Source organism: Hyperolius riggenbachi, chromosome 11 (genome assembly GCF_040937935.1).
Source record: "Hyperolius riggenbachi isolate aHypRig1 chromosome 11, aHypRig1.pri, whole genome shotgun sequence".
Taxonomy (NCBI): Eukaryota; Metazoa; Chordata; class Amphibia; order Anura; family Hyperoliidae; genus Hyperolius; species Hyperolius riggenbachi.
In genome coordinates, this window is record NC_090656.1 from 165454928 (window position 1) to 165479905 (window position 24978).

The 24978-nt window shown below is 40.6% G+C and overlaps 1 protein-coding gene across 7 annotated transcripts in view; it reads left to right on the forward strand.

The window, feature by feature from the left end:
• Positions 1–24978, forward strand: part of RPGRIP1L (RPGRIP1 like) — a 308845-nt gene that overhangs the window by 212821 nt on the left and 71046 nt on the right. For all 7 annotated transcript variants that reach the window (XM_068260505.1, XM_068260504.1, XM_068260506.1 and 4 more), the window contains 3 exons: positions 1517–1594; positions 11327–11492; positions 15698–15789. In XM_068260505.1, coding sequence (XP_068116606.1) covers positions 1517–1594; positions 11327–11492; positions 15698–15789 — 336 coding nt within the window. The remainder of the gene's footprint in view (positions 1–1516; positions 1595–11326; positions 11493–15697; positions 15790–24978) is intronic.

Genomic DNA, 24978 nt, shown 5'->3' on the forward strand with positions numbered 1-24978 from the left:
AGCTGCCTGGGAGGCAGCCAGGAGCAAAAGATAGTGCTAGATCATGGTGAAGCTGTTGAGAGAAGACAAATAAGACAAGACAAATAACATTTATATTGCGCTTTTCTCCTTGCGGACTCAAAGCGCAGAGAGAATAACCTGAGCTCTTTTCCCCCTCTCATTGTGGCCCCCCTCCTGTTTTCCCCCTATCACGGTCATCTCCCTCCGCGTGTAGAAAGACAAAAAGAAAGAACAATCGAAAGCCCCCAATAGTGTATTATTGTTAATATAAGGTAATCTTCAATTTGTACAGCAGATATAGATATACTCACAAGTCTGGGTTGCCGACCTCAGGCAACCACTCCAATCGCATATGGGGATATTAAGCCTGTCCCCACTCAGGCTTAGAAGTCGCTCTCCGTAGAAGAAAAATAAGGGTGTACACACCGATCCACCAGGTGGATAATGATATTTGTAGTAGTTAAAGAGGCGCTAGCAGAATAAAAATTAGTAGTCTCTTAAAACCAAATAAAAAATTAGGGGACCGGGGTGGATCCATCTCCCCAATATACATGACACAACCACCATATATGGTATCCAGAAAAAAATATATTTAATCAGTACTCCACATACAATTATTCAACGCGTTTCGTTGGTCCCAAGCCCGATTCCTCAGGCAAATACAAGAGCAGGAGTAACTCCGAGGTTGTGCAGATAGGTGCAGCACCTCTGCATACACTTGCAAACAGAGTTGTACAAACCTGATGCTACTAAAGCCTACATTCTTGGGTCTGCCATCCGTTCTGTGCTGCAACCCTCCAATATCTGCTTCCTTGTTGTTCTCCCTCAACATTTAAGAAGACTGAGTACCAAATGTCAGAGATAAATCAGTATTAGGAAGCCCTTAAGCCCACCAGATATGAGTAAGATAGAATTTGTCCTTCTCCCCCAAGCGTTCTTAATAGGTGTCTATGTCGAATTGAAGTGTGAACAGTGGAGCATGAACACATCTGTTCTGCTCCCTCCTCTTGCCCAGTCAGTGTTTTCTAGCCTCCAGATGGCTTTCCACTACCAGAAATGCTGCCAGCATGAACAAACTAATGTCGCATGAGGGTCATGGTAGCACTGACATGGTACTCATGGAGACCAGACATGGTGACTAGAGAAGAGGGACACCCCCACCCAGTGCCACCCCCTCTGAACCTTCATGTCACCAGTTTTTTGCATGACCATGGAAGTCACGGGGTATTACCTGCTGCTGGAGGTACTTGGCTAAAACCAAGTTGAGGTAAGGGGTACTTGGTTTTGAAGAGTTGAGAAAAACTAATCTACACCATTTAAACTGTATGTAATTGTTCATGCAGAACTACGACACTAATATATTATGACTATTGGCTTTATATATATATATATATATATATATATATATATATATATGTATGTATGTATGTATGTATGTATGTGTATATATATATATATATATATATTTATTTATTTATTTATTTTGTATTATTATTATTTTTATTTTGTTTTTCAGAATCCAGTGAATCAAACAACTGAAAAAGAGTCTGCAAAAGATACAAAACCCCCAATAACTGTTTTAAATATTTCGGAGGTAGGTTTTGAGTAACTGAGAGAAACTAACATAGGCGCTTATTAAAATGGCACCTCATTCACAACAATGCAAATCATTTCTCTATTGGTGCCAACTGTATAAAAAAGGGTGCCGTGTAAATATAAAACAACTCTATCACTTGCTATCTTTACCTTTCATTTCCATACCAACTTTATCGATTACAATAACCCATTCTTTAAAGGATACCCGAAGTGACATGATGAGATAGACATGGGTATGTAAAGTGCCAAGCACACAAATAACTATGCTGTGTTCCTTTTTTTTATTTCTCTGCCTGAAAGAGTTAAATATCAGGTATGTAAGACAGGAATTGACTACTGTGTAACCTTTACTGATAAGAAATTCCCCTTTTTATCTCTTTCTTGCTATCAGAAGCCATTTTCTGCTAGGAAAGTGTTTTATAGTTGGAATTTCTTATCAGTGAGGGTCACACTGTAGTCACTTCCTGTCTGAGTCAGGACTGAGTCAGCCACTTAATATCTTATTGAAAGAAAAAAGGAACACAGCATAGTTATTTGTGTGCTAGGCACTGTACATACACATTATTTATGTATTTATTATTTATTGTATTTATAAAGCGCCAACATATTATGCAGCGCTGGACATTAGTTTAGGTTACAGACAATGCTTAGGGGTGGCATACAGCAAAATGACAATACCTGAATACAAGAAAGACCAGATCATGCAGCACAGTATGAGTACAAGCTAATGCTTAGTCACTGGAGAAGAGCATGGAGATTAGGCAAGTTAGGTTCACTCAGATGCATAGCATGGGTTCACAGTAATGGAGGTGCATTATCAAGTAAGACACAAAAGTTGGAGGACCCTGCCCAAAGGCTTACAATCTAGAGGGAGAGGTAAGGGCACGAAAGGTAGGGGACCAGAGTTCAGCTGTGGGTTTAGAGCACTTGTGAGGTGTAGTAGGCCAGAGTGAAAAGGTGAGTTTTGAGGGTTTTCTTGAAGATGTTGAAAAAGAGGGCTGCACTAATGGGTGGAGGTAGGGAGTTCCATAGTGTTGGAGCAGCTCTTGAGAAGTCCTGGAGGCGTGCATGGGACTGGGTGATGCGGGGGGCAGTTAGGCGAAGTTCATTGGAAGAGCGGAGTGAGCCGCTAGCTGTGTACCTCTGAGTAAGATCGGAAATGTAGGTTGGACAGGTTTTGTGGACAGATTTGTAGTTCAAACACAGTATCTTGAATCTGATTCTGGGCTGGATAGGAAGCCAGTGGAGGGATTCAAGGACACATGTCTATTTCATCATGCCACATGTCAGTTTGGGTATCCTTTAACAAATAATTGTTTATAAAATTGTATAATTGTTTCTAAAACTGTTCGCTATGCTTTAATTATTTCTAAAACTGTATAATTTTTTTCTAAATCTGTTCCCTATGCATTCCTTATACCTTCACATTTTAACTTTTTGCACCACAACGAGCAACTTCCCCCATTCTCACCTATGTTACAAATTGTAATTTTTCAAAAAAACTCACTTAAGCTTAAAAAAGTTTACTTTTTTACATTTTGACATTTCAATTATAATTTTTTTTAATTCTCTGTTACATAAAACCACAGACGATCATATACTAGTTAGTGTTACACAAACAAAGTGGGGGATTAAGGTTAGGTACCCACCAGGGGGGATTAAGGTTGGGCACCAATGGAGGGCGGGGGTGGTTAAGATTAGGCACCACCAGGAAGGGTTAAGGTTGGACACCAACAGGGGGAGGGTTCTATGTGAGAGTAGGGAGAAGTTAGGTCATAATAAAATATTGGTTAGTGAAGTAGTAAAATATCGGTAAATTAACAGATATTTTATTGCTTTTCTGTTGAGGTTTCCTTAATCTATTGGATAAAAAGATTAAATTATAGTCCGGAGTCCGCTTTAAGACCTTCAAATCATGTAGTTTCTGAAAACAGAATGTAGAATTGAAATATATTACTCTTTATCCTATATAATAATTAAAGTTTGTAAATATGCACGGACCTGGAACCACCTGTGGTCAGTGGCTTACTGTGAGCAGCGCAGTTATGGGCAGTGGCTTAGTGTGGGTGACAGCTTATTGCTGCAGCTGGGGTGGACACCTGCTTCTGTGCCTGTATAATCAGATTGACGATATTTCTCAGAATAAAATACATCTGATTCAAATCATTATTGAGGATCACGAATACAACAAAATCTTCTACATCCCATAAACTATAAAAGTTAAAAAGGTGGTTACTGGTTAGTTAATAAATGACCAAAGCTTTCCAATGATTATGCTAAAATCTTGGACCTCAAATAATTTTAAAATATTTGATGTGTAGGAGTGACTAATTTATGCAGTATAATAAGAGTTTTTTTATGGATGTATGGATGCATATTTTAATAGTTTGTATGAATGTATTTGTGTTTTGTTTTTTGTGCTGAAAACATTTTAGAGGGGGCAGTTTTTGTTATTATTATTATTATTATTTTTATTCAATCTTTATTATTATTTGTTTAGGTGTTTTGTTTTTATTTGCTAAGCAAAATTGAGTACAGGTGACCTTTGCTTTTTGCAGAAGGAGATCAGATTCATACTCCTTCACTGGACACACAGCTGCAAGGCAAACTGACGTGACACAGGGAGTGCTCGGGTCTAAGAACTTCCAGATTACTGTGCTGAATAAATCAGAGATAAACAATTATTAAAATTCATGTTTATTCATCTCCACATGCTAGCCATCTTAAATTGGCTATTTTGGCCAACCTGTATGTTAGCAAATGGGGGGAAAAGGCATGAAGAATAGCAATTGCAGGTGGGAGTGAAAGTAATTAAAGCACTCAATAATGTGGAGAGGCTGTGAATTATTTTTAAAACACGCTTCGTACATCTGATGCCACTTATGGGGCCATGATAATTTGGTACTCATCATTGGCTGGCATTGACAGGTGCAGTCATGAAAATCATTTTATGTTATTGGGAGTCAAAGGGTTAAACATTTCATTTGCATTTGATTATCATGTAACTCCTTTGTATTTCTTTTTAGACATACATCTGCCACTAGTATGCAGTCAGATAAGTTAGAGGAAATGTGTAGAGGTGAAACACATGATCTGCCTAATCATAACTTAGTCAGTGATTCTGAAAGCAGTAAATGCCGAGATTCTGTACAGGACAGGAGTCATCAGTGACCCTTTCTGTATTCCTCTGACAAGATACACTCACCTAAAGGATTGTATCACCTGTTCAATTTCTCATTAGTTAATGCAATTATCTAATCCACCAATCACATGGCAGTTGCTTCAATGCATTTAGGGGTGTGGTTCTGGTCAAGACAATCTCCTGAACTCCAAACCGAATGTCAGAATGGGAAAGAAAGGTGATTTAAGCAATTTTGAGCGTGTCATGGTTGTTGATGCTAGATGGGCCAGTCTGAGTATTTCACAATCTGCTGAGTTACTGGGATTTTCACACACAGCCATTTCTAGGGTTTACAAAGAATGGTGTGAAAAGGGAAAAACATACAGTATGTGGCAGTCCTGTAGGTGAAAATGCCTTGTTAATGCTAGAGGTCAGAGGAATATGGGCCGACTGATTCAAGCTGATAAAAGAGCAACATTGACTGAAATAACCACTCAATACAACCGAGGTATGCAGCAAAGCATTTGTTGAAGCCATAACATGCACAACCTTGAGGTGGATGGGCTACAACAGCAGAAGACCCCACCGGGCACCACTCATCTCCACTACAAATAGGAAAAAGAGGCTACAATTTGCACGAGCTCACCAAAATTGGACAGTTGAAGACTGGAATAATGTTGCTTGATCTGATGAGTCTCGATAGAGTCAGAAGTTGACGTAAACAGAATGAGAACATGCATCCATCATGCCTTGTTACCATTGTGCAGGCTAGTGGTGGTGGTGGTGTAATGGTGTGGGGGATTTTTTCTTGGCACACTTCAGCCCCTTAGTGCCAATTGGGTGTGGTTTAAATGCCATGGGCTACCTGAGCATTGTTTCTGACCATGTCCATCCCTTCATGACCACCATGTCACAAAGCTCAAATCATTTCAAATTGGTTTCTTGAACATGACATTTCACTGTACTAGAATGCCCCCCGCAGTCACCAGATCTCAACCCAATAGAGCATCTTTGGGATGTGATGGAACTGGAGCTTTGTGCCCTGGATGTGCATCCCACAAATCTCCATCAACTGCAAGATGCTATCCTATCAATATGGGCCAACATTTCTAAAGAATGCTTTCAGCACCTTGTTGAATCAATGCCATGTAGAATTAAGGCAGTTCTGAAGGTGAAAGGGGGTCAAACACCGTATAAGTAAGGTGTTCCTAATAATCCTTTAGGTGAGTATAAATTTACTTTAACCTCCTTAGCAGTATGCCCAACACTGTGTCGGGCATACCGCCAGCTGTCCCCAGGAGTCCCCCATTATAAATTTAAGTGATCGTGTAGTTGTAATATGTTCAGCTAGCACTAGACTAGCTAGCAATGGTGGCCGGCATCCCTCTGATTACTTCTGATCCCCCCGATCGCCGCTAAATACATTACTCCCCCTGGATCCAGCGATGATGCAGCCGCCCTGCACATCTCCGGTCCTCTCTATGGGGAGGATCGGGTCTGCGCATGACGTCATGATGTCGCTGATGTCATGACGTCATGTTCGATCCTCCCCATAGAGAAGAGCGGAGCTGTTCGGGGAGGCTGCGCCATCGCTAGATCCAGAGGGGGTAATGTATTTAGCGGCGATCGGGGGGATCAGAAGTAATCAGGGGGATGCCGGCCACCATTGCTAGCTAGCCTAGTGCTATCTGAACATATTACAACTACACGATCACTTAAAATTATAATGGGGGACTGTCGGCTGCAAGCCCTCCGGCGTGCGTAATGCCCAGGAGGTTCAACACTTTTGGTCTGTTTAAAAAGTTACTAATAAAATGTTTTAATTAAGGAGATCAATAATTTTTGTATCATTATTAGACCTCTCCCTTTGACGTTGTTGAGTAAGTCTACCTCATTAGTCATCTGCAATGAAGTTTCTCTTAATGTGGACTCTAAGCAGCTGTTTTTGCATACTAACTATGCCTTACTCTCAAAAAAAGCCTGAGCTGAGTGGCTTTAAATGTATGGGAGTGTGAGCTGATATGCAGTCATTGCACGCATACACATTACTCCTCATAGGATGTAAAGCAGGCAGGCAGCAAGCTATGAAATGTGGATTAGGGCTCAAACCCAATAGCAGCCTTTTCTAAGCACTAGTGATTTGAAAAAGCTCTTGCTAATGCAATGCTATGGGGGATTTTTATAAAATCACATCGCCCAAGTGAGATGATCACACCCATACCATTACATTAGCATGAGCTTTTCATATCACAAAGTGCTCAGAAAAGCGCTCCTAGTGGGTTCCAGGCCTTACTTGTAACATTGTGTTTTGTGGATTTTTTATGGAAGGTAAAATGTGCATTAGTATTAGTAATTAATAAGAATTTTAATTGGACTCACGTTCTTTGGAGAAGAGATCCAGACTGCTGGCAGCAGTGTTCTAGTTTCTCTGACACTGTGGTTTTATGCAGCGAAATCTGTTCCTGCCTTTCTCTTTCCCTCTTTTTTTATTTCTCCGATGTGGAAGTTTACAGCCAGGTTTAAAGCCAATTTGTAGATGGGGATAGAGGAGATAGATAAGTTCCATAGTAGTTTGAAACCTCTGGTTGGTCCAGAGGCTTCCTGGATCCTCCCAACTGCCTACCATTCCATTGCAGGAGCTGTGAAGGGATGAAGGTCCATACACCATGAGCAGACTGTTTGAAGATGTCTCCTTTATTCCATCTCAAACAGTAGAAAATACTCAATCTCACGCAATAGTAAGAATCCAAAACTCCATTGGCAAAATACACAGTGGACTGTTCACTCACAACCCCAGCACAATTCTCAGCCAACACTGCTAATCCTCCACATCCAAAAATGTAACCAGTACTGCTGCATGTGCATGAAAAAAGGTTAAAATTTTTATTGTATGCCAACTTCCATAATACAAACAATCTTGGACCTGTTAAAAATACTTACAAACAATGACCAGCATAGTGGGTCACTAATACAGTTTATACAACCGACCATTGATTCCATCGGAACACACCAAATCACCCAGCACAAGGCCTATGCTAAAATGGTTGATCCCACAATCTTAGTTGGTCTTGTGTGGTCCCACCACCGACTTGTGCACCACCGGTAATATAGCTCCTCAGTTTGAGTCATGCAAATTAAATTGGGGGAGGACACTTATGTTTTTTCTTTTGTGATTCACTGCTATCCCTCCCCCTATTATATTCTTCAAACAGAAGTTTCCAGAGAAGCCTAGATCTCCCTGGTCTTATCACAGGCTTTTGTTTACAGAAGATTCCAGCAAGACCTACATAGCCCTAGCCTTATCTTGGGCCATTGTTTGAATATGTATACGAGGCAGCAGACAACTGGGCAATGTATCCCATACAGCTATCTGAAGCAGCACCAATACAAGATCTCAAAAACAATAGCTGACATCCAACAGAGTTTAAAATAAACATGCTACATTGCAGAAACAGACTGTACAAGACATAGCATAGTGACATTACAGTTTTGCCACAGGAGCCCTCTTTATCTTCTGACTGTGCTTCCGGCCATGAACGACTGTTGGACTGGGCATGTGCAAGTAAGGTCTGTGCAAGCCAGAGTAGAACAAAGACACTCAACAAAGCTTTTTTTCCTGGTAGAACCTAACAATATTGTGCAACCAGAGTAGTATAGTTTACAACCAGGCTTAAAGCAGACTTGTGGAGGGGGAAAGAGGGGTTAGATATATATCTCAAATATTGGAAACCTCTGGATGGCCAAGATGCTTCCTAGATCCTCCAACAGTCCATCTTTCCAGTGCAGGAGCCCTTTTTATCTTCTGGACGCGCTCCCACCCATAGATGAGTGCATCTGTACTGGTCTTAGTGGCTAGGGATGCATTCTGTTGCCATGGAGGGGGGAGAAGGGACTGCCACACATGGCAAAGCGACATGGAGAGGGAAAAGTAAAAAGAACAATGGCCTCAACTGGTGTTCAGATAAAATGATCCAGCAGTACAGATGTCTCAAAGACCAATCAAGGAAGGTCAGGGGCCATGGTACACATGCTAGATTCTCAGCAGAGGGGTCCCAGACCGGCCACCTTACCCAAGAACGATTTAACATGATTAATAGTTTTTATCCTATAACAGTGCCTGATTATTCTCTCCAGATAACAATGTTTGATCAATGCTGTTATACAGTTGGTATACGACTTAAGAAAGATGTAAAGATCCAAGTTGATAAATAACGACATAGCCAAGGTTGCCAGAATCTTAAAATAATATCAAAGGAAAGATTGGACCTTACCCCGTTGACCATACATGTTCCATTTAGTCTGTGGGTCACAGCCTATTACACTCCAGGTGATTTTATATTTCTAGAATGAAAATATAAATTGTTTACATTTATAACTTTGTCCTAGCTTTACACAAGTAAACCAGTTAACATGCTTTTGTAAGATCACATGGAAATCAAAGGCTGCTTTCTAAAAGTCTCCCTTGTTTTTGAAGTATCTGCTAAATTATTTTTTAAACACACCGAAAACTGAATATTAACTGCTTCTGGACCGATGTAGTTGGAAACTACGTCCTGCTGGTGGCTGTGCGGCTCTGACAGGTTGTAGAATCCAATTATTCACTGCCGTACGCTCACGCTGTCCTTGCCATTCTCACCCCTGTTCCGTTGCTGCACCCGCTCACTCTGCAGTCTCAGTGACAACAGGGCTTTCTCATCTCGGCAAATGAAATTGGCTCCTGACCCTGTGATTACTGTAAGCCAATTACAGTAATTACAGCGTGCAATAGGGAAAGGACGGCCCTGGTCTTTAAGGTCAAATCAGTCTGGTCCTGAAAACGTTAAATTAGTATAATGATGTGGAATACAGTGGTGTGAAAAACTATTTGCCCCCTTCCTGATTTCTTATTTTTTTGCATGTTTGTCACACTTAAATGTTTCTGCTCATCAAAAACCGTTAACTATTAGTCAAAGATAACATAATTGAGCACAAAATGCAGTTTTAAATGATGGTTTTTATTATTTAGTGAGAAAAAGAACCTCCAAATCTACATGGCCCAGTGTGAAAAAGTGATTGCCCCCCTTGTTTAAAAATAACTTAACTGTGGTTTATCACACCTAAGTTCAATTTCTGTAGTCACCCCAGGCCTGATTACTGCCACACCTGTTTCAATCAAGAAATCACTTAAATAGGAGCTATCTGACACAGAGAAGTAGACCAAAAGCACCTCAAAAGCTAGACATCATGCCAAGATCCAAAGAAATTCAGGAACAAATGAGAACAAAAGTACTGTAATTGAGATCTATCAGTCTGGTAAAGATTATAAAGCCATTTCTAAAGCTTTGGGACTCCAGCGAACCACAGTGAGAGCCATTATCCACAAATGGCAAAAACATGGAACAGTGATGAACCTTCCCAGGAGTGGCCGGCCGACCAAAATTACCCCAAGAGTGCAGAGAAAACTCATCCGAGAGGCCACAAAAGACCCCAGGACAACATCTAAAGAACTGCAGGCCTCACTTGCCTCAATTAAGGTCAGTGTTCACGACTCAACCATAAGAAAGAGACTGGGCAAAAACGGCCTGCATGGCAGATATCCAAGGCGCAAACCACTTTTAAGCAAAAAGAACATTAAGGCTCGTCTCAATTTTGCTAAAAAACATTTCAATGATTGCCAAGACTTTTGGGAAAAAACCTTGTGGACCGACGAGACAAAAGTTGAACTTTTTGGAGGGTGCGTGTCCCGTTACATCTGGCGTAGACGTAACACAGCATTTCAGCAAAAGAACATCATACCAACAGTAAAATATGGTGGTTGTAGTGTGATGGCCTGGGGTTGTTTTGCTGCTTCAGGACCTGGAAGGCTTGCTTTGATAGATGGAACCATGAATTCTACTGTCGGCCGGAAATTCTCCTTCAGGATTTTTTGGTAATCTGTTTCTCAACTCAAGCTGAAACGATCTTGGGTGCTGCAGCAGGACAATGACCCAAAACACACCAGCAAATCCACCTCTGAATGGCTGAAGAAAAACAAAATGAAGACTTTGGAGTGGCCTAGTCAAAGTCCTGACCTGAATCCTATTGAGATGTCGTGGCATGACCTTAAAAAGGCGGTTCATGCTAGAAAACCCTCAAATAAAGCTGAATTACAACAATTCTGCAAAGATGAGTGGGCCAAAATTCCTCCAGAGCGCTGTAAAAGACTTGTTGCAAGTTATCGCAAATGCTTGATTGCAGTTATTGCTGCTAAGGTTGGCCCAACCAGTTATTAGGTTCAGGGGGCAAATTCTTTTTCACACAGGGCCATGTAGGTTTTGAGTTTTTTTCCTCACTAAATAATAAAAACCATCATTTAAAACTGCATTTTGTGTTCAATTATGTTATCTTTGACTAAACGGTTTTTGATGAGTAGAAACATTTAAGTGTGACAAACATGCAAAAGAATAAGAAATCAGGAAGGGGGCAAATAGTTTTTCACACCACTGTATGTTTACTATGTGCTACAAATATAGCATTGTTTGCTGTATCCAGATCTGTGTGAATGGTTGCCAAAACCCATTTTTCAGATATTTAAATACAGGAAACGTAAGAGTAATTAATTTGCTTATTGCCATTATTCTCTTTATTTAGAGTGAGCATGATAAAAAAGTTGAAGATGAAAATCTGAAAAAAACACTGACAAAATATCCACAAGAAAATGAAGAAAGCTCTCAAATATCAGATGGGCAGTATGAAGCCGAAAGCTATGATACATCAGGTGATGAAACTGAGGCAAATGAAGATTTAGAAACAGAAGGTACTAAACACATTTTATTTAAAAAATAAATGTTCCAGAATATTTATCAAAATTGTAATTGGCAGCCTGTGTAAAAATTATAAAAAGCAAGAGAACAAAGACAACAGACAGTAAAGATATGTTAGATGATAGATTAATAAATGGTTTTGTTAGTGTTTAGGTTCTTTTGCAAATTCTTCCTTCCATCGCTCTGCAGAGTAAAATATTTCCCTGACCAGATCTAAAGGTGGGTACATACTAGTGAACTGTTTATATCAATTGTATGCAGATTTGATCTTTTTGATTGAATCTGCTGTTTGCCAAATATTAACAGTAGTCACAGGTTTAATAAGGAATGGTGTAGAATCTTGATTGAACTGATGGCGTGTGCGTAGCTTCAGAGTTGTGGTTTTTGTACTGCATGAATCAGCACTAAACCATGTGTATTGGTGGGTGTGATGAATTCTGTTCCAAAATGTATTCAGAATAGAAGGTACTAAATGAGTATCAATGAGTGTCAGTTGTTAGCAGGATCAGGCCTCTACTTGGCTATGTGTAGTCAGCTTTAAAGCTTTAGATCACACGTGTTTTTTAATGCATATAGGACCCGCTGCAAGTCACGATTTCTCCTACATTTTTTTCTTTTGTATGATATTGTCACATTATAAATAAAACACCTTTTAAGCCACCAGAAAGCAAAAAAGTACTCAGAGTAATTTTGACAGTACTTTTTAATCTTTTTGTTACTTTTTGTAGAATGCAAAAGTTATTTTAACCAGGTAATGGCATTCTGACTTATTAAAAACATCCTGTTTGAGACTGTTAAAGGCAACAGGACGTTTTAATAAGTCGCTTGATCCCGCCGCCACTCTGCACGTTACCCGTCGGGACTCCGTGTTCCGTGATTGGGGAAGAGGACCAAGCGGAATGATGCATGCAATGAATGGACATGACCGCGATCAGCGGCCACGTCCATTCATAAAACAGAAGTAAAATTACACATACAGACATACTGTACATACACATACACTTATAATTACATATTAAAGAGAACCCGAGGTGGGGTTCTGACAATGCTATCCGCATATAGAGGTCTGCCTATACTGCCCAGCCGCTGTTGCTATCCAGATCCCCCTAAGCCCCCCTGCGCTCTGCTATCCCCCATAAATCACAGCCGCGCTGTCAACAAGCAGCGTGTTGCAGCGGGCTGTGTTTACCTATGTACTGTGAGTCTCGGCGTTCCCCCCGAGAGCAGGGGGGGCTTAGGGGGGAGATCTGGATAGCAACAGAGGCTGGGCTGTATAGGCAGACCCAGCCTCTGTATGCAGATAGCATTGTCAGAACCCCACCTCGGGTTCTCGTTAATAAAATGAATAACTTATACTTCCAAAGCCTCCCACCCCCCAAAAAAAACACTTGTAAAAAAAAAAGAAATCCGTTTAAAAAAAAATATAAATAGTTGCCTTAGGGACTCAGCTTTTTTAATCTATATTTTATGAGGGTAAATTACTATTACTTTACTACATAGGGGCTGGTAATTATAGACCGGACAAAAAAAAAGCAACAGAAAAATGACACCTATATTTCCAAATAATATATTGTCGCCATTCATTGTAATAGGGATATAATTTAAATGATATAATAATCGGGACAAATGGGCAAATAAAACGTGTGGGTTTTATCCACAGGAGAACGTTTTATTTTAAAACTAGAATGGCCGAAAACTGAGAAATAATGATTTTTGTTCACATTTTTTCTTATTTTTCCCGTTGAAATGCATTTAGTATAAAAAAAATACTTTGCAAAATGTACTATCCAGAGAAAGCCTAATTGTTGGCGAAAAAAACAGGGTATGGATCATTTTGTTTTAATAAATATGCATACAAAAAGGGCTGGCACCACAGAATAAAAATAAGCTCTTTATTGAAATGCCATTAAAATGACATAATAGTAAAAAAAGAGGCTTTGGCGGCGACAGCTTGCTGTTTTGATAGCTCTTTCTCAAGCCACTCAGCCTGAGGGAATTGAAGGGGGTGTGACCCCGACATCCTGGTGACGGACCTTAGCACCCGGGGCTGTTTATTGCTGTATGCATTGTGAGATCAGATAAATGCAATCAGATTGGCATAGTTGGATTAAATTGGATTGGAAAATAAACCTAATAGATACACTTATGCAGCTGTGAATGTTTCTAATGGTGAACATTTGACAATTTAGTTGATCAGAAAAACATTTTTTTATAATCAGTCATCATGGCTAGGAAGTACAGATTGATTTGTTCATGGTGAAATAATCCATCTATTATAACATTTTTATTTCCGATTGCATCAATCTGATCCCTTGGGTAATTATTCGGTATAAATTGGACCATTAGTAGGCATCTTCACTGTAAATTGGACCATTAGTGGGCATCCTTAGGTAGGTGTTTTCATGCATCATAGATGATTAATTATAGGATGTGTCTGACTTTGAAAGTATTCGCTCCATGTAAGTATCCACATATTATACAATGGTGCAGTTCATGGCTTTAGAATGGATATTTTCTGCTATCCAAAACAGCAGCTTGTTCAGCAGCCAGTTGCTACTATTACAGGGAAAGTGGTCCAAAACTGAACACTGGGACCAAGTCACGGGACAACCTCAATATCTACCGTCCCCACTTCCTTCCTTGTAAAGTTCCCTGATATCTAATGGTCCTCCCTCCACTATACAGTTCCCTGGTGTCTAGTGGTCCCTACCCTCCTCTATACAGTTCCTTAGTGTTTAGTGCTTTCCCCCTACCTCCCCCATATGGCTTCCCTAGTTTTTTAGGACTTCACCTCAAATATAGCTTCCCTGGTGGTCTAGAGTGGGCCAAACATAATACAAAGAGGAGATAGGCCAAATGTAATGGTTCTGAAGATACAGAGGCGCTCAAAACTATTGCTTGACCCACTGGGTTGTGCTCCCATTTATGCCTGAGGAAGCGGGGTCACGCCCGCGAAATGCGTCGCATTTGTGGAGTTGAATAAATTTGTCAATTCTGTTTTATCGAGACTTAAGTGAGTTTTCTTTTTTTGTAAGAAGGAAGTAAGTCCACCCTAACATCCCCCTCTGCTTTTAAGTGTTTTTTTTTTTAATTTGACTCTACTCTGGCGCCTCTGTATTCCGAGTTTTTGCTGATCTTCTAGTCCACCCTGGGTAGAGGGGTGCATCCCCATCTACTATCTACAGAGAGCAACTTCTTATCCTGAGTGGGGTCAGGTCCTAATGCTCCCCACCTGCATTTAATGTTGTTGTCTATGGATAACCCGTGTTTGTGAGTATATACACATAAAAAAATTGTATTGAACTCTTAATTTTACCTGACAATACTGCACCATATATGGCTCTCAATTCTCTTCTTGTTTTTAAGCACACTGTATAAAGTAAAACTGTACTTTACTTTTTCACTTAAAAAATCATTTCTATATGTTGGCTAACCCCAACCTGTGTGTGTGTGTGTGTGTGTGTGTGTGTGTGTGTGTGTGTGTGTGTGTGTGTGTGTGTGTGTGTGTGTGTGTGTGTGTGTGTGTGTGTGTGTGTGTGTGTGTGTCTATAAAAAGGAACTTATCCAATGACAGTTGCTTTTGCCTAAACTGGATGATTGTATGATTGTACACATTGTTTGTACACTAAGTTTAGGTACACTCCTGCAGTGTCAAAGGTAGAACAACCATCGGCTCAGTTGTGATGACGTTACACACGGATACATTATGTGCTTGTATATTAAGATGTTGCTTGCTTATCGAGTCAAAATTTCATAAACATTTTTGACTGTCTTGCAAAGCGCTATTAAACCAAATTGCTTGTAATCCAAGGTTTTACTGTAGTTGGGATTAATGGTGGTACTCTGTAATCAAAATTCATGTTATCCACCAAGAAGATAACCTATGTAGACATATTTGCAAATAGAATAATGGGCTCTATTCACAAGACTTCTCATATATGACTTATTTATCACCCAATTTATAAAAATAACCTTTCAGAACATTTACAATCAAAATAATCACTCCAAGTAAGTTGGCTAACTTAATTTCAGTATTACTTTTCTTATTATATTATTATTATATTATATTATATTAAGTATATTTGTGCTCTTTTGGAGCTTAAAAATTTAACATATGTGATAACAGGTGAAAAAGTTTTGTGAATCATGCCCAATGTGTCTTTCCATTTCCTTACAAATAAGCAATTGTTTTTCTCAGATCATGATGGAAAACAAACAACCGATGGAAATGAATCCACAGCAACTGACAGTGATGACTGCATCATACCAGTAGCTAAAGATGTGACACTGGTAAGTACACACTTGCCATTTTAAAATGATTTTTTTACATCCATAATTTGTGAAAATTGCTTAAAAAATTATGTTTATAGATGATAAAAAGATGTTGCTAACTTTCAATGTTATAATAATGATGCACAGTATTAACCTCCCTGGCGGTGCATTTCTGTCTTGATTTATGGGTCTAAAAGCAGTACATTTTTTTTTTAAGTCTTACCTCACTAAAATATATAAGAATAAAAGCCTGGTAGATATCCTGCGTATAAATGAAAGACTGGAGCACAAAATTGTTGAAATAATTACATTTATAAATAAACTTAAAACATAGTGAAACTGTACAAATAAGGCACTAGACTATACAGTATGTACATATATACCTAATACACCTCATGTGTGTGGTATATTTTCAAATGGAATGGCACAGAGGGCAACATCACAATCGGGGCAGTAGAAACTTGATTCTTTTCAGACTTTATTCCCTTTGCTTTCAGTCTTAGGCGGCAGGCAAAGAGTAGTCAAGAGTAGTCAAAATCCAGGCAGAGGTTGGTGCAGGCGGCCGGCAGAGAGTAGTCAAAACCCAGGCAGAGGTCGGTGCAGGAGGCAGGCAGAAAGTACCAGTAGTCAAAATCCAGGCAGAGGTCGGTGCAGGAGGCAGGCAGAAAGTAGTCAAAATCCAGGCAAAGGTCAGTGCAGGCTGCAGGCAGAGAGTAGTCAACATCCAGGCAAAAAATCGGTAACAGTAAGGCAGAAGCACTTAGCTCAGAAGCAGTAGGAAATCAAATATTGTTAACATCCTGTGCTTTCAAATGAGCTTATCTGCCATCTCTGCCATGGCAGTCATGTGACACAGGGAAGAGATCAAATTACATCTTGTGATTAGATACACATGAGGGGGAATTAGACAGGCTAAACTCTCTATATACAAGTGGTGCATTTTTCTATGTTTTCCTTCTGTCATGTGCAAGAGTTCACAGGGGCAAATGCAGGATTTTTAAGGGGGGGATTCCTGAAAGGTCCAGAAGTACTTATGTCCCCCGAGTGCTTCCGAATACAGGTGGCTCCATACTGCCCATGCACAAAAGTGCGCTGGCGTATTACGGAGCTGCCTATCTTTGGAAGTACTCAAGGACACGAGTGTTTCTGAGGGCATCAGGTAGCAGCAAATTTAAACGGGGGAAAGCGCTGGAACAACTCCCCGAGAGAGGAACGGGAGATAGACTTAGTTTGGACAATTAAGTGGAATATGCCACATAGTGTCACATAGCGCAAGCGATAGCCATATGATGCAGGGATATATGCATCTGCGGAAGATGGCGGCGCTATATAATTACTAAATAATAATTTGCCTCACCAGGATTGCACTTTTATTTAGCTTTCCTGTATGACAAGAAGACACAGACACCCAGCACTAGGGGAAGAGGGAAACAAAGGTGAATGAGGGAGGGCTGCTGCACACCAAGAGTGCTTTTGAGCGTTTTTCAAATCGACAGTGATTTGAAAAGCGCTTGGCTAATGTTACCCTATGAGGGTGTTCCCACAGCAGCGTTGTGATTTTTTTCAAAATCGCAAGTATACCGCATGTAGCATTTTTTTGAGTGATTTATTCAGAAATCGCTCTGAAAATCGCTTCACAAAATCACACTCACAAATTGCTAGCAATTACTATTGTGATTTTGGCGTGCACTAGCCCAGAGAGAGGAGTAGAGAGAAATTTAGAATAGCCTGAGATGGAGCAGAGAGCTTATCTGTATTGCAGCCTCACATCATACAGAGGCTACTTGCCTGTAATAGGACTCCTGTCCCTGCTGGTCTCTCACACAAGTCAGAAAGCAGCCCTCCTGGAGTCTCGGGACTGTCAAAAACTTTTCACCTTGTTTAACACCTTATCAGCACATGCAGTCATTATAACATAGGGGAGAGACCAGACAGATTTTTGCCCACGGACCCTCCAGGGAAGCTCTGAATCATGCTGTGTATATTTACCAGCTTGCCTGTCCTCTAATTGCACTTTTATCAGCTAGCCCAGTGTTTCACATTGCCTTACAACAACAAACCTGAATACACCAGACACTAGACCAGCCCTAAATCACTGAATGAAAGGCGGCCTGGGGGGAGATTGTCCCTTACAATAGTGAAAGAGCTGAGTTTTTACCACAGACCCTGCAGGAGGCAAGCCTCTGTATATTTACCAGCTTGCCCGTTTCAGCGATTTCAGGGAATTTTTCTTTAAAGGTACAGGAGTCTCCAGGGGGGGTTCCATACATCGGTAACCCCCGTCTGAATGCGCCAGTGAGTTCAGGTCCACTTTAATTTGGTGGCTGTAAAGCTATTAATTAAAACTGCTGTAAACCTGTAATTAAACCAAGCATCCATATTATACAGTTTGCGCTATTTGTACTGCCCAGAATGTACTGCCCAGGTGAAAGGGTGCTATTTTTCAATGTGTTGATGCTAAGTGTGTGTGTGTGTGTGTGCGTGCGTGTGTGCGTGCGTGTGTGTGTGTGTGTGTGTGTGTGTGTGTGCGTGCGTGCGTGCGTGCGTGCGTGTGTGTGTGTGTGTGTTTCTGTGTGTGTGTCTGTGTGTGTGTCTGTGTGTGTGTGTGTGTGTACATTTTTTTATATACTTTTTCTCTTATTTGGTCCACAGTTCAGTAGTTTTCTGGTCAGAAAACTCTATGTAAATGTTTTATTCTATGCAGTTGCTTTTTCTCCAAGAGTGTTTTTACTTTTCAATATTAATAAATCTCTAGCAAATGTCACAAGCAAGATATACCTTGTCTGAATTGAGAAACAAGAAGCCTGCAGACAGTAGTAAATACTTGTGTCTGTGCTGCTTGGCATTGTAAGCTCCCTGCTGATGTGATCCTGTGTTCTTTGCATGTAAGACGTGCCGCTCTGCACACAAGGGGATGTATCATTAAGTTTCATATTCTTTGCAAGTATTTGGTCTGAGAGAATCTAGGACTAAAGCTGATTTGATCTTTGCTGTACCTTAGGATCTGAATATCTCATAACAACAAACCTTCATGTACAACCTGTTTGCTGGTTATAAAGTGGCTTGTATAGCATCTCTGTTAGCTGTTTTTTTCCCTCCTGATTTTTATTTTTTTTAATTTTAGAGTTTTTGTTTTTGTTTTACTTATAGCTCACCCTCCTCATCCTAACATAGGCAATGAGTGCAGGTATTGTTGCACAACTGGAGGTGTCATGGCTGTATCATAAATTGAAACTAAGATCAATAATATAATATTGGAATAATGATCAGTGTCTCATACTTTATTACGCAGATATATTTACATCAAAGTGTAGAAGTGTCAAACTTGCCCACTTAAAGTGGATCCGAGATGAACTTTTACTCATTGCATAATTGTGTTCCTTTCCTATTATTTATAGGGCATTCCTCAAGCCAAATACTTTTTTGTTTTTGCTTTAATACTCTAATTCCCTATAAACTAAACAAGCCACACCCACAGGTTTTCAGAGAGCCAAGGCACTTTCAGACATTAGCAAGGGCTCATGGGAGCTCAGTCTTGGCAGGAGGAGGGGGATGTATTACTAGCCAGAGATTTCAGAGGCAGAGGGAAGGAGGGTGGAGGAGGGGGGATTAGTTTTTTTTGCTCAAGATGCAGATAAGCCTGCCTCTGTGTAATGTTTACAAACCACATGGCTGCTGTCATTGTATCACATGAAGAAATAATCATTTTCTATTAAAGCTGTTTGCAGATAGATTTGCTGTGTAAACTATCTAAACTTTAGATAAGATATATAGACAAGTTACTTGTTATAGTTAGTTTTTCATCTCGGATCCGCTTTAATGTAATGAGCATGCGCAATGCTCAAAGAGTCAAATGCATTTGCTATTATAGCCATGCCCCCCCCCCCCCCCCTCCCCATATCACTTTGTTGCCTTATAATTATCATCCAATCTTAGATTTAATCAAGCTTTCCTTGGAGGTCCCTTATAGCATTCAGTGTATTGGGATAGAGAGTCACTATATATTTTATTTCAGCAGTTGTAAATGTGCAGGTAATAAACTTTGCCTACATCTGAAAAACATTTTTTTTCAACCTTTCTTTATGGAGCTGGGTTTTTAGTTCATCTTGGTGAAACATTTGCATATGTAGTAGCTTTTAACCCCCTAGGATTTAAGGGTCTAAAAGCGGTACAATTTTTTGCACCCTTTCAGACCCTAAAACCTGGAGAAAATCATGCTGCCAGGGAGATCTGCACAGCCCCAGCAATCACTTACCTCCCTGGCTCCAGCGCTGCAGTTATGCCTCCATCCTCCGGGTGGCGCTGCAACTCTAAAGTGAGATTGCTGGCTGTCGTCATGACAACAGCCGGCGATCTCACCAGGAGGAAGCAGAGACCCGGAGGAGAGGAAGAAGAATGGCGTCCGACGTCGGGATTCCTGGGAGGTATGTAGAAATCGCTCCCACTGTGTGCATTGCTCTGCATAGAGCCTCCGACAGCTACCCCGAGCAGAGGTCGTTTTCCGCCCTGACCCTAGCTCGGGGTTACCGCCAAGGAGGTTAAGGAAACCTTAAGTGACATGATGAGATAGAAATTAAATGGGCAAGCTGTAGTAAACACTTCCATGTGCTGATTGCAGTTCGAGCTGTATCAGCTGGAGCTCCATAATAATTCAATAAAAAGAACTGCATATCATGTGGAGTATCTCACTTACATATTTTGACCATGTATTACCTCACCTTCTACCAGTAAGTTAGTATAACCATGCTGTGAAACTACATAACTGTGAAAGAGCGTTGCATCGGGGTTGTTACATTTTGGTCAGGATGGCTGATAGTGTGGTGGGGACCCTTATATTTTGTATTAAAACCATATTTGGACCCAGGGCCGGGCCGAGGCATAGGCTGGAGAGGCTCCAGCCTCAGGGCGCAGTGTAGGAGGGGGCGCAGAATTCATTCAGCTGTCATTCCTAATTGTGTTTGAAGCAGAAAGAAATAAGAAAAGGGGATACATGGCAGTGATTGCAAGCCAGATAACTAGATATTAAGGTGTTGGGGAGGTTGTGTGCCCTGTGGCGCCTCTTAGTTTAATAGCAATCAGTGTTTGATGCCTCAGGTGGCAGGGATGGAGGGGCGCACTTTGGTGTCTCAGCCTTGGGTGCTGAAGGACCTTGTCCCAGCTCTGTTTGGACCTACTGTATGGATCATTTTGTAATGTGATTCTCGCCAGTTCTCACTTAATACCAGTTTCCTGATTATAGTGTTCCCCTGTATTATGTGTTCTCCCACAATCTCATCTGGGATATCTTATTTCCAAAATGTTAGGTTATGCTTGGCCATCTCCTCAACTTTAAAATAACGGAGCGCCAACTGAAGATCGGTCAAGGACAATCTTGTTCCCTGTAGTTTCAGGTATCTATTAAAGGCATTTAGTGACATAATTTTCCCCACATCCTAAATTAAAGAATTTATATAAGACCTGAGTGGAGCATAGTGTAGGAAGTGTTGCTTAGGTATCCCATACAATACACGTAGTTCTGGAATGACAGCCAACACTAGGTTAGCTATTTTTATAATACCTTTTACTTCCCAGTGTAGAAAACCCCTACACTCCACCCTATACTCGGGAGAAGTCCCCTGTGTCCCCACAATGGCATGTACTTAGGTACACAAAATGTTAAGTTAAATGTCTTTCTGACCTCCTTCCATGTGACCCATGGATCTCTTGTCAGCCTACTATGCTTCAGCCTTAAGTGTAGGACTTTATACTTTGTGTGCAATAAAGCCATTCAATAATTGCTTCTATTACTTATAGCTAGAAAATACACTTGTCTGGCACACCTAATCTCTAATGTGTCAAAGCAGGTATGCTAGATTATATGTCCTGATATCTGGCATCCCCAAGCCTGCCTATTCTTTTAGTATTCTCAATTTATGCAGTGCTATCCTAACTTTATGTCTTCCCCATATATATTTAGAGAATCCCCTTTCTAGCTCCTGGATAGTTTGTGTTTCACTAATAGAGGTATTGTCTGCAGAGGATACGGAAACTTGCCAAAGCACACTGTTTATAATAAAGCTACTCTCTCCATTACATGTATTGGTAATTTTTCCCACTGCAACAATTTATTTTTGATGTCTTAAATAGTTGCTCATAATGCAGTGCATTTAAAGAATTGGGATCCCTACTCAGTTTTATCCCTAAATATCAGACTTTTTTTTAATCTGTACTTGTGTTGTAACATCTAATCCTGACCCTGTTGAATGGCTTGTTAAGAAGAGTATTTCACTTTTTGTCTGATATACTTTAAAACCACTGTATTTCCCTATACCCTTAATTATGTGGAAGACTTTCTTTAGCTCGTCCCTTGGGTTAGATATAAAGAGGAATATAGTGTCTGCAAAGGCCGCATGTGTTACCATCTCATTTCTAATTTGAATACCTGGAATGTGCTGTTGCAGGACTGTATGAAAGATGCACTATAACAAGTAACTTGTCTATATATCTTTTCTTTTTTTTTTAACAATTAATTTTTATTGAAGAAAACTCAACAGTAGACATACTACAATCTAATATATATATATATATATATATATATATATATATATATTTTTTTTTTTTTTAACAATTAATTTTTATTGAAGAAAACTCAACAGTGGACATACTACAATCTAATGCAAAGCATAGAAACATGAACAGGGTGAATATAGGCATCCAGCCTATCATATTTAACATGTGCTACCGATAACAAAATTGAAAAGGGTACACACGCTAGAGTAGGTTACATTTGGATTCTTTAAACAGGTTAACTGGAGGAGCAGGTTATATCAAGACAGAAACATCCTAACTTGCTTGACGGGACTGGCCCACCATGGGAAATAGGGGAAGTATATGTGACACAGCAGGAGAAGACTCCAGGTGGTCCACATCTGGAAGAGAAAGGAAGAAAAAAGAGGAAATAGAAGGAAGAGAGACAGGTAACCCCATGTCATATGGATTCCATAATCTATTTATATGTGTCCGAGAGTTGGAAATCAGACCAGACCTACCAGGTCAGAGTGTATTGCTCTGATCTTTCATGTGATAATAAGATGAGATGTTCCCATTTGTTCAGTGAGTTCAATTCTTTTGAACCAAGATCTACTTGAGGGTGTATTGGGTGACTTCCAGTGGAGGGGTATCATTGCTCTAGCTGCATTAATGAGATGGATTGTTATTGATTTTTTTATACGCTTTTATGGGTTCAAATGTGCTGTGTAGAAGCATACATGCAGGGTTGAAGGGGATCTTGTCACTGGAAATACGTTCCATGAAACAGTGATCTTTGGTCCAGAAAGGGGCGATCCTAGGGCATGACCAGAATATGTGGAGAATATTCCCCCATAAGCTCCACATCGCCAACAAGAATCAGGAATTGCAGGGACATTTTTGTGAAGAATTTGGAAAGTTATATACCAACAAGATATTATTTTAAAGCCTAATTCTTGTGTGTTTACATTAAGAGAGCCTTTATGGTTTAAGGTAAACATTTTCTGCCATTGTTCCTCCTCAAGGGTCTGACCGAGGTCTCTTTCCCATGACTCCTGATATCCAATTTTTCCTGGGATTAATGAGGCAATGAGGATCTGATATATTGAAGATATCAGATGTCTATGTGATGACGAACTTAAAATTAAGTTTTCAAAGGCTGTCTAAGGCAAGGACCAGTTTCCTTTTTTTAAAAGAGAGTGTAGAAAGTGCTGGATTTGGAAATATTGCCAGTTCGAGAGGGAGGGCTGATCTCCCATCATGGACATTTCTCGATGGGTTTTGATTCTGCCTGCAGACAAGAAGTCCCTGACTCTAGGGATTTCACAGGCATCCCACAAGGCCAAGAGGGGGATATCTGTAGCTGGTTTGAAGGCCAGATTATCCTTTAAGGGGAGAGAGGGCCAGGTAGTCTAGTAAGGCCAAGGGAGGGGGAGTATCTTCTAAAGGATTTGACAGTGGCCTCCATCAGAGGATTCTGCCAATTTAATTGGATATTGCGGGGGGTCACCACCCAACCCAGGGCTGCAGACGAGAAACCAGCTGTTTCCTGCTTGATTAGAACCCAGGGTTTGGGGTTATCCCTCACTGCCCATTCCACTACTCTGCAGAGTTGGGATGCCAGGTGGTATTTCTGAAGGTCTGGTAGACCCACTCCCCCAAAGTCTTTGGGAATAAAAAGTGTAGTTTTTTTATGGGGGGGGGGTTACTCCCCCATATATATTTGTGGATCTCGCTTTGTAGGTTTCTTAAAAAGGTAGGGGGGAGGTCAATAGGGATGCATTGACTAATGTATAGAATACGGGGGAGTAGATTCATTTTGATAGAGGACATTCTCCTAAACCAGGACAGATGGGTTTGCATACCCCATCTAAGAAGATCAGCTTTCAATGATGACCCCCAACTTGTCAAAATTGGCCATAAATAGATTTTTTAAATCAGCCATAATATTGATCCCTAAATATCTAAGTTAGTTAGGGGACCATTGGAAGGGCAGGTTGGTTTTACAGACATTTAAAGTCCTAGCATCCAAGGAGATGTTTAGGGCTTGGGATTTTTGAAAGTTTATTTTTAGATTGGATAGTTGACCAAATTCTGTAAATTTGCGTATTAAGTTGGGGATGGAGATCAAGGGGTTCTGAAGGAAAAAGAGAAGATGGTCTGCAAAGGCCGCTACAAGGTGGTTATGTGGGCCGACTGGGATGCCATGAATGTTCGGATCAGAGCGTACTGTGTTCAGGAAAGGTTCCAGGGTAAGTATGTAGATTAGGGGAGATAGGGGACACCCCTGCCTAGTCCCATTTGTTATACGAAATGCGTCCGAGAGAGTGCCGTTGAGCCATACTCGAGCAGATGGATTGGTGCAAAGTAGCCCTATAAGATTACACATTGTTTCCCCGAGTCTTAGGCATGACAGGACCGCGCGGGTATAATCCCACGCGACACTGTCTAATGCCTTTTCGGCGTCGGTAGAGAGCAAAAATGCCTTCAGTCCCCTACATTTAGCACATGACATGATGTTGATTGTCTTCATTACGTTGTCTTTGGCTTCACGGCCTGGGACAAAACCTGCTTGATCAGGATCGATGTGACTGTGAACAAATGGGACTAGGCGATTGGCCAGGATTTTAGCCAAAATCTTGGCATCAAGGTTCAGAAGTGAGATGGGTCTATAGTTGGGACAATGTAGAGGGTTCTTTT